The sequence below is a fragment of the Betta splendens genome, chromosome 7, assembly GCF_900634795.4.
Source record: "Betta splendens chromosome 7, fBetSpl5.4, whole genome shotgun sequence".
In the NCBI taxonomy this organism is placed as follows: domain Eukaryota; kingdom Metazoa; phylum Chordata; class Actinopteri; order Anabantiformes; family Osphronemidae; genus Betta; species Betta splendens.
In genome coordinates this window covers 46430-63448 of record NC_040887.2, presented here as the reverse complement: position 1 = coordinate 63448, position 17019 = coordinate 46430, and the positions used below count along the sequence as shown (strand labels likewise).

The 17019-nt window shown below is 44.4% G+C and overlaps 2 protein-coding genes across 11 annotated transcripts in view; both read left to right on the top strand.

Annotated features, from left to right (window-relative positions):
• The window catches only part of abcd1 (ATP-binding cassette, sub-family D (ALD), member 1), a 58538-nt gene extending 42608 nt beyond the window's left edge, over positions 1 to 15930 (top strand). For 6 of the 8 annotated variants that reach the window (XM_029156393.3, XM_029156391.3, XM_029156388.3 and 3 more), the window contains 5 exons: positions 4409 to 4554; positions 14077 to 14161; positions 14295 to 14420; positions 14589 to 14676; positions 15087 to 15930. In XM_029156393.3, coding sequence (XP_029012226.1) covers positions 4409 to 4554; positions 14077 to 14161; positions 14295 to 14420; positions 14589 to 14676; positions 15087 to 15212 — 571 coding nt within the window. In that variant the 3' untranslated portion in view covers positions 15213 to 15930. The remainder of the gene's footprint in view (positions 1 to 4408; positions 4555 to 14076; positions 14162 to 14294; positions 14421 to 14588; positions 14677 to 15086) is intronic. The other 2 variants (XM_029156394.3, XM_029156389.3) reach the window with 2 other exon arrangements.
• A 211-nt stretch (positions 15931 to 16141) lies between these two features.
• The window catches only part of plxnb3 (plexin B3), a 47278-nt gene continuing 46400 nt past the window's right edge, over positions 16142 to 17019 (top strand). The window contains exon 1 of one of the 3 annotated variants that reach the window (XR_005897889.2): positions 16142 to 16422. The gene's annotated coding sequence lies outside the window, so the exon portion shown is untranslated. The remainder of the gene's footprint in view (positions 16423 to 17019) is intronic. The other 2 variants (XM_055510117.1, XM_029156750.3) reach the window with 2 other exon arrangements.

The following is a 17019-nucleotide window of genomic DNA, read 5'->3' as shown; positions in this document are numbered from 1 at the left end:
GCATCTTCCCTGCCATTGTTGTTTAATAGCTCGACAGTCGTTTGGTAGCAGTCACGTGATGAATGAACGAATCGTAAAGATCAGTATAAATTAATTAGAACGAACTGGAGCGCTTGCTGCAGAGCCTGCGCAGCTCGGCTGTCACGTGACAAGTGAACGAACGAACGATCCATATGAACGAATCCCAAAAGAACTGTAGTACTTGGCGCTCGTCACAGAGCCTGAGCTGTAACTACAACAATAAACTAAACCGCACAGCCCGAGCTGCCTTTTACGTGACAGCTGGTAAAATTAAAGTAAAACTTCTTTTGACTTTTGATTAGTAAGACTTTTAAAGCAAAAAGTAACACTAACAAATGATACATAAGAATCCGTAGGAAAGAATCAGGAACGAACCGGAGCGCCTGCGTAGAATCTGCCAACAGATCCTACTCACCACCAGGTGGTGATCAGTTGACAGCTTAGCCCCTCTCTTTACCCGAGTGTCCAAAACATATGACCCAAGGTCAGGTGACACGACAACAATGTCTGTCATCAACCTCTGGCCTAGGGTGTCCTGGTGCCATGTGCACTGATGGACACCCTTATGTTCGAAAATGGTGTTCAAATATGGAAATATGGCCAGACTGTGCCTAGCACAGAAGTCCAATAGCATAACACCACTCTGGTTCAGATCAGGGAGGCCGTTCTTTCCAATCAAGAGTCTCCAGGTGTCCTTCCTACTTCCACCTCTTGAGGAGTGCAGACATTTTTTCTCTCTGGTCCCACTCCCACCCTGTCTCTTCTGAGCATCCTGATCTGCTATTCTGGAATAACTTTTTTTTAACATGGAGCTAATCAACCGGTCACTCAGCACATTGGATAAAGTTTTCTTACAAAAAAAAGAATCACCGGGAGAACCACTCTGTCCCTCTGGGACTCTTGCCTCTGGTTACATGTGAGACGCTTGGGATTCCTGGTGCCGTGTGTGTCTGGAGCCACTGTCCATCATGGATGCAGAGGATCTATTCATAGTTTGGACTTTGATAACAGGGCTAATCATAATTGGCTTTGGTGGTGCCCTGCTTTATTAAATGATCTGCGGCAGGTTCATTTGCATGTCCACCGGCCATGGAGTTACAAATACGCCTGAGTATGGTTACTGGGTTGATGAAATTCAACCAGAGATTGGCCCGGATTGATGGACTGACAAGTAACATCTCAGCTCGTTTGGATGAATTACATCAGAGGTTGACACAGATTGAAGGACCGATCAGTAATATCTCAGCCTGTTTGGATGCCCAGATTGCAGAACTGACTAGTAAGATTTTAGCCCGTTCAGAGGAAGACAGGAGACAGATTGATAACATCTGCATCTACGACAGACTGAACACTTAATGAATATGGTGACAGCTTTGTCTAATAGGCTTGAGGAGATGTCGCAGGTACCCCATGGGCCCACAAGAGGCGATGAAGCCCTGAGTTTTTGAGCAAGTCACATCATACCAATTCCCGAGCGCCCCATGTGTGGCTGTTCACTGCTACTCCTTGTATGAGTATGGGTCAAATGCAGAGAAAATAATTCACCTAGGGGATCAAAGTAGACCCCAAGAAGGCTGGGTACTCCACACTGCCATTTGGCCCATAGGAGCACACAACAGTAAGTGACCTATTCCCGACTCAAAGGCACAGGGAAGCGGCCCTCTCCTCTACTGGGGAAAACTCCAACACATTGCGGCTGAGCTGGGGAGCTGTAAACAAGCCCACACCAGCCGGCCACGTCTGTGGGCAACTCCAGAGTAGAAGAGAGTCCAGCCCCTCTCAAGGAGTTGGGTTCCAGAGCCCAGGCTGTGTGTGGAGGTGAGCCCGACTATTTCTAGTTGGTACTGCTCAACCTCCTGCACAAGCCCCCCCCCCCCTCAGTAAAGTAACTTATCATAAAGATTGAGTTGCAGACGTGACCCACTATTAGTGTGGACACAATAAATATGCAAATAAAAAATGTAAGGACAACATTTCTGTTAAATATAGCTTCACAGATATTGCAACTCACACTGTCATAAAATTGACATCGACACTGACAATAACTAAACATAAATCAAACTAACTTACCAAACTAATTCCACATGTGAAACAAGTAACCACAATTACAAATGAGAACCAAATGTGGCAATCACATGACACCACACATAAACAAACAGGGTAAACACTGGAAGACAAAGTGGAACAGAAACACTTGAAGTTCCATCGTTGTTCCACCACCACCCAACCTCTCTGGTGCATATATGTTCATTGTTTTCCATACATTCGAAGATGTAGTTTCATAAGTTGTGATGATAGCATCTAAGGACAAAAATCAAAACACACATTCAGATAATTTTCATAAATTCTGTACATTTGAACCAATGTAAGAAAAAGAAAAAATCCATTAAGGACACTTAAGTTAAAACATAACCCCATGGTTAACAGTCTACTAATTTGTTTAAATAATTTTGACTTACCTTTTTTAATTTGCTGCTATGTCGCTGTGCTCTTTCCAAAACAGTTGCTCGATGTCTTCTCTGCTGCAGCACACACTTTCCCATCACTGTTTGAATTATGTTATTGGGATGTTGTTATCTATGAAAAGAACTAAACAAAACAGCTAAAAATGGAATAGAAGATGACCATAGCTTTATATTAAAAAAAAGATTAATATTATTATAATATATAATAATATAATATTAATTTAAATATTTATTTACATCTACAGTATATAAAGTCTCGCTAATAATAAATGTTGAAGACAATCTCTAATTTTTTGGCCTTTTCACAACCATTAGCATTAAATGTTGTTTCAACTTTTCATTAACAGCACAAAAACAACTGAAATTATTTCAACCATATGTCAACATTTATTTATATGCATTTTGTTAACCTTTTTTACAACGATTAGCATTAAATATTGTTAACGTTTTATCAGCATCTCAAACAACTGACATTATTTCAACAGAGTTGAAACAGAGACATTATTTTAACCAAATGTCAACCTTGCTTTATAGGTATTTTTAGGCTTTTTTTTACAACCGTTAGCATTAAACGTTGTTTCAACATTACATGAACTTTACAAAAACAACTGACATTATTTCAACCACATGTCAACATTGAAGGTCGGGTGTCCTGTTGGGCGGTTTCTCATTCAGGTTGTTTTTTCTTTAAAATTCTGAGTAAGTACAGTATAGTGTCTGCTGGGCCTTCTTTACCAGAGCAGTGGCGTTAGCGCTCTAGGTCAGGTTCTGCTCAATGGTTACTCCCAGGAACTTGAAGGCAGCCACCCTTTCCTCACAGCCTCCACCAATCAGCCGAATGTTCTGTTCCATCTGTAGTCCACCACCAGTTCTTTTTGTTGGTGGTGTTGAGGAACGGATTAGTTTCCTCACAACATAGAGCCACTCCACCTCGTCTTGGTAAGCGGACTCATCATTCCCAGACATGGGGCCCACCAATTCAATTCAATTCAATTCAGTTTTACTTATATAGCGCCAAATCACAACAAAGTTATCTCAAGGCACTTTACAAAGTAAGGTTTAAGACCTTACACAACTAACCACATACAGCAAGTATTTAATTTGACAACAACAGCGGAGAGGCAAAACTCCCTCTCTAACGAGGAAGAAACCTCCAGCAGCACCAGGCTGAATGTGGGCGGCCATCTGCCTTGACTGGTTGGGGTGAGGGGATAGAGAGAGAAGCACAGCAATAACAACAAGCAACAACAGAGCACAGGCATGACGATTAGACCATGGACTGGATACAGGCATGATGGTTGGATCCGCAGCTGCCCATCACAGACACAAAGCTCTGAGTCAGATGATGCCTGTAGGTGAGGACAGAGTGGGGGAGAGAAAGAGACAAGGTTAGTTGAACATAGAACAATGATGGGAGGTTATTAGACAAAAGAGGTAGAAGGAAACAGGAGCTTAGTGTATAAATTAAGTCCCCCAGCAGTCTATGTCTATTGCAGCTTAAGTAAGAGATGGTTCCTGTGACTAACAATCATTTCCAGTGACCGTCAGCTTCTCGAACTGGAGGAGCTGTTAGGACATCCAATGAGTAAGGAGTTACAGTAGTCCAGCCTAGATGTAACAAATGCATAGATAAGTTTTTCTGCATCACTCTGAGAGTGGATGCTTCGATTTTAGCTATACTTCTAAGATGAAAGTAGGCGCTTCTGGAGATTTGTTTAATTTATGATGTAAAAGAGAGGTCCTGGTCAAAGATGACCATTTGCGGAAGACACACCACAGTGGTGTCATCTGCAAATGTAATGATAGTGTTGCTTGAGGGGGTAGAGGTGCAGTCGTATGTGTTGAGGGTGTTCTGTGTGCAGTACGGTCCCGGTCACATGTCATATGACTAAAGTGGTGATGTGATTCTATGTATGGAACAGGCCCTACATGTCAAAGGGCAACCTCAGAGACCAGGTGATCTATCCAGACTCTGTGGAGGACATGATTCAGAGGGGGATCAGCGATTCAGATTTGGAGGAAATCCTTCGGACTGTCCACCTAGTCTACATCCTGGACCGAGAGGGAGGTGAGTGTTTCCACAATGACCACCATGTGTATATTAGTGTGTTTACACATTGTTTACATCTAAAGTAAGTATAAATGAGGGTAGTCTGTAGTCTTTACGCAGATGCGAGCCTTGCTGCTGTGCGCTTCGATCACTCTGTCTTACTTCTTGTCTTTTCTGTATTTTTCCTTACTTTTACCTACTGCGTGTGATTTTTTTTAAACTAGTCTCATTATTTAATGTGCAACCTCTCTGATCCGAGTTCCTCCTGGGTGACAGAGCTTCTCACCCTATCTCTAACGGCGCGCCCTGCTGCCCTGCGGAGGAAATTCATTTTGTCAGCTTTTGTTCGCAATCTTGTCCTTTCGGTCATGAACCAAAGCTCATGAGCATAGGTGAGGGTATGAACATAAATGAACCGATAAATTGAGAGCTTCGCCTTTCAGCTCAGCTCCCTCTTCGCCACGACAGACCCAGACAGCAACCGCATTACTGCAGCCGCCTCTCCAGCCTCTCCAGGTGTCGCTGTCATTGCCAACGTGACCATTAAGCTCTCTGAGCAAAACAATAGGATCCCTATTTGGAGCGCTTTCCAACACTCCCTCTAGAGACCCCAAGAACGCCGGGTACTCCACACTGCCATTCAGCCCATAGGCACAAACAACAGTGATTGACCTATCCCCAACTCGAAGGCGCAGGGAAGCAACCTGGGGTCTAAAACTCGAACACATGGCGGCTGAGCTGGGGAGCTATGAATAAGCCCACACCAGCCCGCCAGCTCTGTGGGAAACTCCAGAAAGTCGAGCCCCTCTCAAGAAGTTGGGTTCAAGAGCCCAGGCTGTATGTGGCCAGATTGGTTGGCCAGAGATTGGGTCGCTGAGGCTCCTACCTTCGACTGCTGCCCAATCTACTATGCACCGGCCTCGTACGACTCCTCCGCCATGGTGAGTATGGTCCCACTTTGCTCCTTCGGGCTGTGCTCAGCCGGGTCCCGTGTCTTCATCCAGGTTCTGCTGATAAAGAATAGAATTAAGGACTTAACGGGCAGATCTTATCAGCCGCTCATACAATCCTCCATGGTGCGAAGCTGTAGGCGGGTTGAAGCTTCACTCAATATCCTTGTGCACCAGGACGTCATGAATCTGGGAATAATTCCAGCTGTCTATAGTCTCTTTCAATTCATGCTCCGTTCCTTTGAAATCTGTGCCATTATCTCGCACACTTGACCTCTTGTAGCAATAAAACGACTTAACACATAAAAGAATCCGTTTCCAGAGACACCGCTACTTCAAGATGAACCGCCCTTATTGCCATGCAGATAAACATTACATTATACCTCTTCACCATGCTGCGACAACTTATGATACTAAAAAAAGGCCTAAGTAATCCACTCCCAAGTAAATGGCAGGTCATCTGGGACGACCCCCTCCATCAGTAAGTCTGTGATCGGCTGGCAAACAGGTCGAGCATTTCAGTAACAATAACAGATAACACATTTATGCAACCTGCTCCTTACAGCTGTACCCACACCAATTATCCAGAAATGTACAAAAAAAAATTGACAGAAATGGACAAGAAATTACGTCCTCCATGTCTCACTCCATGATGCACTCCATGATGATCCAGACTGCATGGATAGGCGCAGCTCTTTCTGCTCCTCCTAGCTCACAAATATTCTTTGAATCTTAACCACCATGCTCCAGCTCTCTTCAGGCAGATTCAAGATGAATAATAATGAATCAGATTCAGTGTTAGTTGGGCCGTCTGACTCTATACTCAAGCGTATCTCTTTCACTTTTGGATCATCCAATATCATGCACTCCACTTCTCCTGGGTTAACTGGCCACTAGCTCTCCATCATCCGCAGGAAACAAGGTCCAAAAACCCACGTCTGATTCGAACGCCTCCACAGACACCCCTTTTGACGCAGTGTCTGCTGGATTGTCCGTATCCGAGACACTCAATTGGCCACAAAAACGTTGAGTTTACCAATAACGTCATCTGCAGCTCATTCTTCCACACCATATCCATACAGCTGGCAATGGTCGCTGCGATATGCTCCATCCTAGGGATGGTGACAGTCATCAGCAGGGCCACTCCACACACTTTTCCCATGATGAAAGCAGTGTGAATATTCTCACGATCGTCTCACTGCACAAGGTAAGTGACCATCCTGTACCCATCCTCACTAGCATTGCAAAAATGGTGTAATTGGGCTACAGTGGTATTCCAATGTCCTGTAGCGTTCAAGGATCTGTCGATTTTGAAGTTGGCCAGCAGATGTAGCTCTCACAACCATCCTCTCCACTGTTCACAAACGTCAACTGGTATTGTTCCAAACAACCTCTCTTCAATTCAAACCTTGCAAGGTTTTCTTGGCAGTTAACACAACAGGGCTCAACATACCCACCAGATCATAGATGGAACTGACTGCTGACAAAATCCCCCATGTGGTACCAGGTTGGTCTTTCAGAATATACAGAAATTTGAACACATCAGCTTCCACACACCATGCCACTGATAAGTCAAAATCTATATTCATGTCTCTTTGACTCTCTGGGATGGCATCCAGCAGTGAGATGAGACTGTGATAAAGATCCACCGCCTCTTCTTCCGTGGCTACCGAAACCAAGCAATCATCCATGTAGAAACAGTGACGTAGTTTGTCTAACGTGTCCTTGTCATACTGATGCCCATACTCCTCGGAGCATCTCCTCAACAGTAATTGGCACTTGGTGACAAAGTTGCTCTAGACAGATGTATTGTCATTCTGTGTTCCAATGGCTCTAGCTTTACTTCGCCGTTCAGCAGCCACCATAGGCACCACAATTTGTCCACGTCAGTTGGTGGTACCTTCACTTAATGAAACATCATACATACACTCCGTGATGCGATGTGATACACCCTCATCATGCTTCATCTCCTTGTGTTCAGCATAGACCTTCTCGATTAGCTGGTTCATAAAAATGGTATTCTGGCTTCTTCTTCAGATAACATAAACGCTTTTCCACCATTCTTTGATTATTCGGCATCTTAACATTGCTAGTCCTCCACGGTAAAACGACTTGAAAATGACCATCCACCACCAAGACAGACTCAATTATTTCCAGGAACCTTCTATCTTCCTTTGATGTGGCAGTTTTCTCCTAATGCTAATCCTCAGGGAAATCATACTTGAACTGACGTTGCCATAGTTCATCTAGCGTTGTGACCGATATTCTGTTAACAGTTAGTTCCGATCCACAATATCCACTCAGACTCTGTCCACCGTCTCACAGATGGCTCACTCACATTCCAGCCCAACCTTGTCCTGATGGCAAATGGACATTGGATTTGTGGTAGTCGTACGAGATGAGGACCATGGTTCTTTTTACTCCTCAGTTGGAATGTCCCCCTTGTGTACTGGCATAGAAACAAATTCAATTCAATTCAATTCAATTATTCCTCCCTAATTGAGGAAAACAAAAACAACCCCAGGTTTCTTTTGAGCACTGTAGCCAGGCTGACAAAGAGTCATAGCTGTGTTGAGTCTACCATCCCCTTAAATCTCAACAGCAATGACTTTATGAACTACTTTACTAATAAAATTATCATCATTAGAAATAACATTCAGCAGCGACTTCTTTTAAATGACAGAAAGCACTGTCTAGATCCATCAACTTTAAATATTCCAAATCCTCTGTCTTACCTAGACAGCTTCTTCCCCATAACTCATATGGAGTTAACCTCAATAATCAACTCTTTCAAGTCGTCCACTTGTCTTTTAGATCCAATCCCAACCAGATTACTCAAAGAGGTTCTACCTTTAATCAGCTCGTCCATATTAAATCAAATCAATCAATCTTTACAACTAGGCTATGTACCACAGGCTTTTAAGGTGGCTGTGGTCAAACCTCTATTGAAAACACCAACTCTGGACCCTGGACAACTAGCCAACTATAAACCCATTTCAAATTTACTCTTTATTTCCAAGATTCTTGAAAAAAAACGTGGCTAAACAATTATCTGACCACCTGAGTGGGAATAACCTGTACGACGATTTTCAGTCAGGATTTAGAAAACATCATTGCACAGAAACAGCTCTGGTTAGAGTCACTAATGATCTTCTATTAGCTTTGGACAATGGTCTAGTTTCTGTCCTTGTCCTGTTCGATCTTAGTGCTGCATTTGATACAATTGATCATAACATTCTATTACAGACACTAGAACAGAATCGGGATTAAAGGAACAGCATTGGGATGGTTTAAATCCTATTTTTTGAACAGATTCCAGTTTGTTCATGTTAATGAAAAATTCTCCACATGCACAAGGATTAGCTATGGAGTACCACAGCGTTCTGTGCTTGGTCCTATTTTGTTTAGCTTATACATGTCTCCTCTAGGTGAGATTATTAGAAAGCATTCTATTAATTTTCATTTTTACGCAGATGATACTGTATGTCCTTGGAACCAAATGAAACAGATCAACTAGTCAAAATTCAGAGTTGTTTAAAAGACATCAAATCCTGGATGTCCCAAAACTTCCTTAAACTAAATTCAGATAAAACTGAAATTCTTATTCTTGGGCCTAAAAATCTGAGAGAGACACTATTGAGTCAGATAACCACCCTGGATGGCATAACATTTGTCACGGAACGGCAGATGAAAGGACCCACATGCACAGCACAATACACGATTTTCTGGCGTTAAAGAAGGTGGTTTATTCCAGTATGCGGAGTAAAGTCCAGGCAGGGTCATACACAGGTGATCAGACGAGTTACATGGGATTAGGCGGAGACGTAGTCAGGAGCAGGCACAGATCATAACCGGGAGGAGAGTACAATACCAAACATCAGGCGTAGAATCGTGGTCAGGCAGGCAATGGTCGGCAACAGGCAGTAGTAACAAGGTCGAGCATCAAAAAAAAACAGGAAACACGAAGACACGGCAGGAACAATGAAACTGGGAAAGCACGACGACACACGAACAACGATCTGGCCAGGGACTAAGGACACTGGTGGTGGTTAAATACAACGTGGCTTGATTACTGATACAGTGCAGGTGCGGATAACGACCAGGTGAAGCAGGGGCAGCTGTGACACGAACAAAACCCGGAAATAAAGCTCAAGCAGAAACAGAAACCAGGAGACTACCAAAATAAAACCGGAAACAACTAGACACAAAACCCAGATCGTGACAACATTAGCTTCAGATTCTACTGTGAGGTGTCACTGTGGTGTCATATTTGACCAGGATCTCTCTTTTACATCATACATTAAACAAATCTCCAGAACCGCCTACTTCCATCTTAGAAATATAGCTAAAATCAGAAGCATCCTCTCTCAGAGTGATGCAGAGAAACTGATCCATGCATTTGTTACCTCTAGGCTGGACTACTGTAACTGCTTACTCATAGGATGTCCTGACAGGTCCTTAAAAAGCCCACAGCTTATTCAAAATGCTGCAGCCATACTCCTGACAGGACTTAGAAAGAGAGATTACATTTCTCCTACATTAGCTTCTCTGCACTGGCTGCCTGTAAAACGTAGGATAGAATTTAAAATTCTCCTACTCACCTACAAAGTACTCAATGATAAAGCTCCTTCTTATCTTAAAGACCTCATAGTTCCTTATGCTCCCAGCAGAACGCTTCGTTCTCAGACCGCTGGGCTACTTGTGGTTCCTAGAGTCTTTAAATGTAGAACGGGGGGCAGAGCTTACAGCTACCAAGCTCCTCTCCTCTGGAACCAGCTCCCTCTTCAGGTTTGAGAAGCTGACACACTCTTCACCTTTAAGATTAAGCTTAAAACCTTCCTTTTTGATAAAGCTTATAGTTAGAGATGGTTCAGGTCACTGGCAATGATTGTTAGTCACAGGAGCCATCTCTTAGTTAAGCTGCAATACACATAGACTGCTGGGGGACTTAATTTATACACTGAGCTCCTCTGTTTCCTTCTACGTCTTCTGTCCAATAACCTCCCATCATTGTCCCATGTTTAACTAATCTTGTTTCTTTCTCTCCAGTAGTTGTGCTTCTCTCCCACTCTCTCTCTCTCTCACCTCCACTCTGTCCTCACCTACAGGTATCATTAGACTCAAAGTTTGGTGTCTGTGATGGGCAGTTGTGGATCCAACCATCCTGCCTGTATCCAGTCCTTGGTATCCAACCATCCTGCCTGTACTCTGTTGTTGCTTGTTGTTGTTGCTGTGCTTTTCTCTCTCTCTATCCTCTCACCCCAACCGGTCGAGGCAGATGGCCGCCCACATCCAGTCTGGTTCTTCTGGAGGTTTCTTCCTCGTTAGCGAGGGAGTTTTTCCTCTCCACTGTTGCTGTCAAATTAAATGCTTGCTGTATGTGGGATTTGTTGGGTTTAGTTGTTCTTAAACCTTACTTTGTAAAGTGACTTGAGATAACTTTTTTGTGATTTGGCGCTATATAAATAAAATTGAATTGAAAAATTGAATTGAATTGAATTGAACTAGTGAGCGTGAGAGCCGCTATCCAGGATGAAACATCCAAGATCCATAAGTACATCAAGGATAAGGCCCCGACAGATGACGTGCTGAGTGAATGTCTCAGGCAGTGGAGAACAGAGGATGAGATGCTAGAAGAGAGACCATCATGGGAGCACAAGCCCTTACACGGGATGTACCACCGGAACATAACTGAAGTGGCTGATCTCAACAAATCCTAACAATGGCTTGAAAGGGCTGGGCTGAAGGACAGCACAGAGGCACTCATCATGGCTGCACAGGAGCAGGCCCTTGGCACCAGACCCAAGGTGTAGACTGTGCAAAAAGGCCCCTGAGACGATCCAACACATAATTGCAGGGTGCAAGATGCTGGCAGGGAATGCATACATGGAACGCCATAACCAAGTGGCTGGCATAGTATACAGGAACATCTGCGCGGAGTATGGACTGGAAACCCCAAGATCAAAGTGGGAAACACCTCCCGAGTGAACGAGAACGAGCGAGCCAAGATCCTGTGGGGCTTTCAGATAGAGACAGACAGAATGGCGAACCAACCAGACATTGTGGTTGTGGCCAAAGAACAAAGGAAAGCCGTGGTGGTGGATGTGGCAATACCAAGCAATGGCAATATCAGGAGAAAGGAGCATGAGAAACTAGAGAAATACCAAGGGCTCAGAGAAGAACTGGAGAAGGCTTGGAAGGTGAAGGCCACAGTGGTGCCTGTGGTGATTGGCGCACTGGGGGATGTGACCCCCAAACTGGAGGAGTGGCTACAACGGATCCTTGGAAAAACATCTGACATCTCAGTCCAGAAAAGTGCAGTCCTTAGAACATCGATACTGCGCAGAACCCTCAAGCTTCCTGGCCACTGGTAGAGGACCCGAGCTTGGAAAAGCAGATGAGACCACACGTGTAGGGTGGGAGTTTTTTTTTTTATATATAAGACCTTACACAACTAAACCCAACAGATCCCACATACAGCAAGCCTTTAATTACAATTTCACAGGACACAGGCAGGATGGTTGGATCAGAGACTGGACACAGGCAGGATGGTTGGACCAGAGACTGGACACAGTCAGGATGGTTGGAACAGAGACTGGACACAGTCAGGATGGTTGGACCGGAGACTGGATACAAAATGGTTGGACCAGAGACTGGACACAGGCAGGAAAGTTGAACCAGAGACTGGACACAGGCAGGATAGTTGGACCAGAGACTGGACACTGGTAGGATGGTTGGACCAGGTACTGGACACTGGCAGGATTTTTGGACCAGGTACTGGACACAGGCAGGATGGTTGGATCTGCAGCTGCCCAACACACATAGCTCTGAGTTCGATGATACCTGTAGCTGAGGATGGATTGGTCTAGCCATGGTCGAAACACCCCATTTGTTTTGGCTAACATCCAAAATCATCTGTGACCAGCTGCTTTTGTTACACAAATCGGGTCATCACTGGCTCACCACAGGGGGAAGGAAGGCACGCTGAACCTGTGCCTCACCATACCATCTTATGGAGAGATCCACACACATGCGTTTTTTTTTTTTTTTTTATACAACAGATTTAAATATAGTCAGAACTCAAAAATGCCCCTTTTTGAAGGGAAGCGGCCTCTGTTATGACAAGCCCATAACAGAATGGGCTGGGGGTGGCCAGCAAGCCGGGTCGATAGACACTGCCTCATGTGAGTTGTGGTGTTATGTGTAAAACTTCTCTAAAACGAAGTTTTCTCTTTCTGTGTGTGTCACTGATCAAAGGAGTAAGTTGTGACGCATTTCTGAAGTGAGGGATGCCATGTACTCTATCTCTAAAATAAAGTTTAGATCTTGTTGAAATAAAATCCAAAGTAACAAATTTGCTCTGTGCAAAGTTGTGATGCATTTTTACAGTGAGGGATGTCACTACATAAAGTCAGAAGTCAAAGTTTTTTACACATAAGGTCAGAACTCAAAGTTCAACATTACATAAAGTCAGAAGTCAAAGTTTTTTAGTACATACAGTCAGAACTCAAAGGTGCCCCGTTTTGGAGGGAAGCAGTACCTGTGAGGCTGGGCACAGACAGCTGGGGAGGGGTGCATTTCCATACAGGACAGGAGAGTTGTGTCACTCAAACTCTAAGAATCTGACCAGACACTGGATTTTGTGGGTTTTTACATTCTGTTATGACCAGTAGCACAAACATTTCTTTTACACATAAAGTAAGAACTCGTTTTTTTTTTTTTAATAAAGTCAGAACTAAGCGGTGCACCGTATTGGAGGGAAGCGGTATCTGTGGGCTGGGCGCGGCCAGCCGGGGAGGGGTGCATTTCCATACAGGGCATAGAGTTGTGTCACTCAAGCTGTAAGAATCTGGCCACAAACTGGATTTTTACATTTTGTTATGACCAGTAACACACACAACGTTTTTTCACACAAAGTCAGAACTCAAAGGTGCCCTGTTTTGGAGGGAAGCGGTGTCAGCCGGGGATGGGCACGCCCAGTGCTAAGGGTCAAATGACCCATTTTCTCGTTGTTCTAGGTCTTTAATGTCTTCAGCACCATGCTGAGGATGTTCTGTGAGTCTGTGGGTCCAGTGTTTTAGGTTGTGGTCTGTAGGGCAGCAGCATGAATGTAGCAGACAGTAACAGACTGGACAAAGTGATCAGGAGGTACTGGTTCTGTTCTGGGGGTGGAGCTGGACCCCCTACATGCTGTAGCTGAGAGGAGGATGCTGGTCCAACTCCTCACTATAGACACCTCCACCCCCACACAGTGTGTGGCTGGACAGAGGAGCACCTTCAGTCAGAGGCTGATCGGTATTAGGTTCTCCACAGAACGCCACCGGAGATCCTTCCTACCGATGCCATCAGCCTGTACAACTCCTCCTCTGGCTGTAAGGGTTGATCTCCATCCGTGCAATAACATGTATAATAAAACTTTAGCTAGTAATTAGTTGTGAGTGTGCATAGATGTGTTAGCATTCTCCCTACCTTCCTGCCTGTGTGTAACTGTGACAGTGTTTAAAGTGTGTAAAACAATTTCCCTCTGGGATTAATAAAGGTTTTTTGACTCTTGAATCTTGAATCCTGTGACCATGCATTTGTCTGTCAGGTTGGGAGGCCGTCAGTGACTGGAAGGACGTTTTGTCTGGAGGAGAGAAACAGAGGATGGGGATGGCTCGTATGTTCTACCACCGGTAAGTCTTTATTGTCTGACACAGATGATGTCTTCAGAACTGACCATGATGGGTTCCTCTGTTCCCTCCTCACACTCTAACCTGGATCACAAACTCACGAATTATGACTGTCTGTTGTTTGTGTCTAACATAGACCTCGGTACGCTCTGTTGGATGAATGTACAAGTGCCGTCAGCATTGATGTAGAGGGAAAAATCTTTCAGGCTGCAAAGGATGCTAGGATAGCTCTGTTGTCAATCACACATCGACCATCCTTGTGGTGAGTAGTGTAGAGTATTAGTCAGCACAGATGTGACGTGAGCTCCAACCTCTGAAGCTAGTTTTGAGCCGTTTGTGTTTCAGCCTGCAGAGGGTAGCAAAGTTCTGAGCTGGGTTCTGCTACCACACCCAGAGTCTCAACCTTTCTTCTCTGCATTCTCTCCAACAGGGAATACCATTCTCACCTGCTGCAGTTTGATGGAGAGGGAGGGTGGAGGTTTGAACGCCTGGATGCGTCCACTCGTCTTTCACTGCAGGTCTGCTCTAATCTCAAAAATGCAGGGAACCCAATGAGAACCTGAGGGTCATCAGTCCTAGTCCTTTTTTTTTGATTTTTAAACTAGCAAATTTTTAAAATAGGTTTTTATTTGTTTTAATCCTTATGTCTTCTTTACTATCTGCATGTGGCAGCTTCTTTAAACAGGCGTTAGTGTAATCATCTATTCACCTGACAATCCTCGAGAGGAATATGAAATAGCTCCTTGTTTCATATGGGTCCATATCACCTACTCTCCGTGGTGATATGGACCCATATGTTCATGTGACTGCTGCAACAGCTCATCTCCACCACGCGAATCAACGTATGAAAACGTTAGAGCAGCCAATGTCCGGTTTCTATCTAAATCACATGACAGATCATTCCAGTTGGTCTGGGTTCTGGTTTTAGGAGGAGAAGCGGCACTTGGAGAATCAGCTGTTGGGGATCCCCAAGATGCAGCAGAGACTGTCAGAGCTGTGTGTTCTGCTGGGGGAGAGAGAGGAGGAGGAGCCACCGGCTCAGCACCTCTTGTGACTTTACCTGAAGGTCCATAAGCCACCTGAACCTGGGATGATCCACAGTCTGAGCCTAATCTGTGAAGTGTCATGTCCAAGGTTTTGCGTGTTACCACACATGTTGTTTTTGTTTTCAGCTGCAGGAAATGTCCATCAAAACTAAATGTTCTGTCATGACTCTGTGCTGCGTCTATTGCACGTTCAGAATTTCTTAGTTAAAAATTGCAAACACACGTTGCAATTTTACACGTACACGTTTGTCGACTCTTGTCGACTTGTCAGTGTGTCACGTCACACATTGGCCTGATTCTCACAGACGCTTTGATTTTAGCACTGCAAACAACCTCTGAGTCTTCAAAGGTGGCCGTTCATCTCCACCCAAAGTAAGATGAGAAAAATTAAGAAGTAAGAAAAACCATTGGTAACGAAAATGTAAACACAGCAAAAGATTAGTGTCAGTGAATGCCTCCCAGAGCCCAGCTCACAAAATAGTTTCAGGTGGAATATCTTAACTGATTCTCCTAAACATTATGTGTTTGTGTCATGTGAGCTGTTTTTAAATGTGTGCCATTTTTTTATCTTAGGGTCTTTACAGATTTTATTATTTCTATTATTGATCAGTAAATAAATAATGTGAAAATATGTTAATGTGCAATAATGAAAATTAGGGTGAAATAATGGAGACGTCGGAACTAAATAAAATAATGCATTTGTGAATGAATAAAATGAATTTTTGTGTTTTGTAAAGTAAAAAAGATTAGAGGTGGTGATTTAGAAGAGTTCTACAAGAACAAGTGGAATGAGAATCAAGTAGCAACAGTCCAGGTCAGTCATCAGACTTTACTGGTGCTGTTGATGCTCTGGCAACTTGTATGTAACACTTTTCTGTGTTGCACATTTGCTATGATCTGAGACATTGAAGCCTGTTCACCACAGACCATTCCGAGGTATCTGGTGTTGGCCCAGACCAGAGGATCATCTAGTTAAAGTTGGTGGGTTTTTGTTAAGTGAAAACGGCAAACAAAAGAACAGAACCAGGTTGTGGGTTCTATTCCTGCAGAGGAGCCAGGCACCACCTTCGCTTCCCGGCGCCGGGCGCAGCGGGGCGGGGTTTCTGTCAAACCTGTTGTGGGTTGTCGGTGCGGATCGTGGCGGTTCGCGTCTTGCTGGACCGTTCTGGTTTCTGGTGGCTCCTCCCGGCGGCCCGCGCAGCATCTTACAGAGCTCAGGTAAGTCTGACCGGTTCACGCCGTCTGTTTCACGGTTCAACTTGTCCCGAGTTCCAGCCGCAGGAGCGTCTGCGGACCCCGGCGCGCCCGCCGCACGCGCCAGTCTCGCTTTAGAAACGCGATGTTTTTCAAATGTTGTATTTGCGTTAGTGGATATTAAATGTGATAGAAGTGACTTAAGATAGTTCCGGAAACCACAGCGTGCCATCTCTAGTTCGGCTTCCAGACGGGCATTTTATTTCAGCGTTTAACGCCAATTTTCGGTGCTTTATTCAATTAATAACCTTTAAATCACTACGGCGAGATTAAAAGTAGAGACGTTGCAGCGGGTTCCCGTTGGTGGCGCGGCTCTGGCCACAGTATTACAGAACCTCTTCGGTCAATTTCATCGCAATATGTATGTGAATGGAACACTGGCACCGTATACTGCGTTTTCCAGCCTGTCCTGGCTCGGCTCGGCTCAGCCCGCAGCCAATCTGAATAGCTCACATTCCAACACTCTGCTTCTGTCTGGACCACGTGACCAACAACAACTAGAACCAATGTGGAACTTTGCATTTTACTTTTTCTGTAAGACAAAACATTGACAGTGTGAAG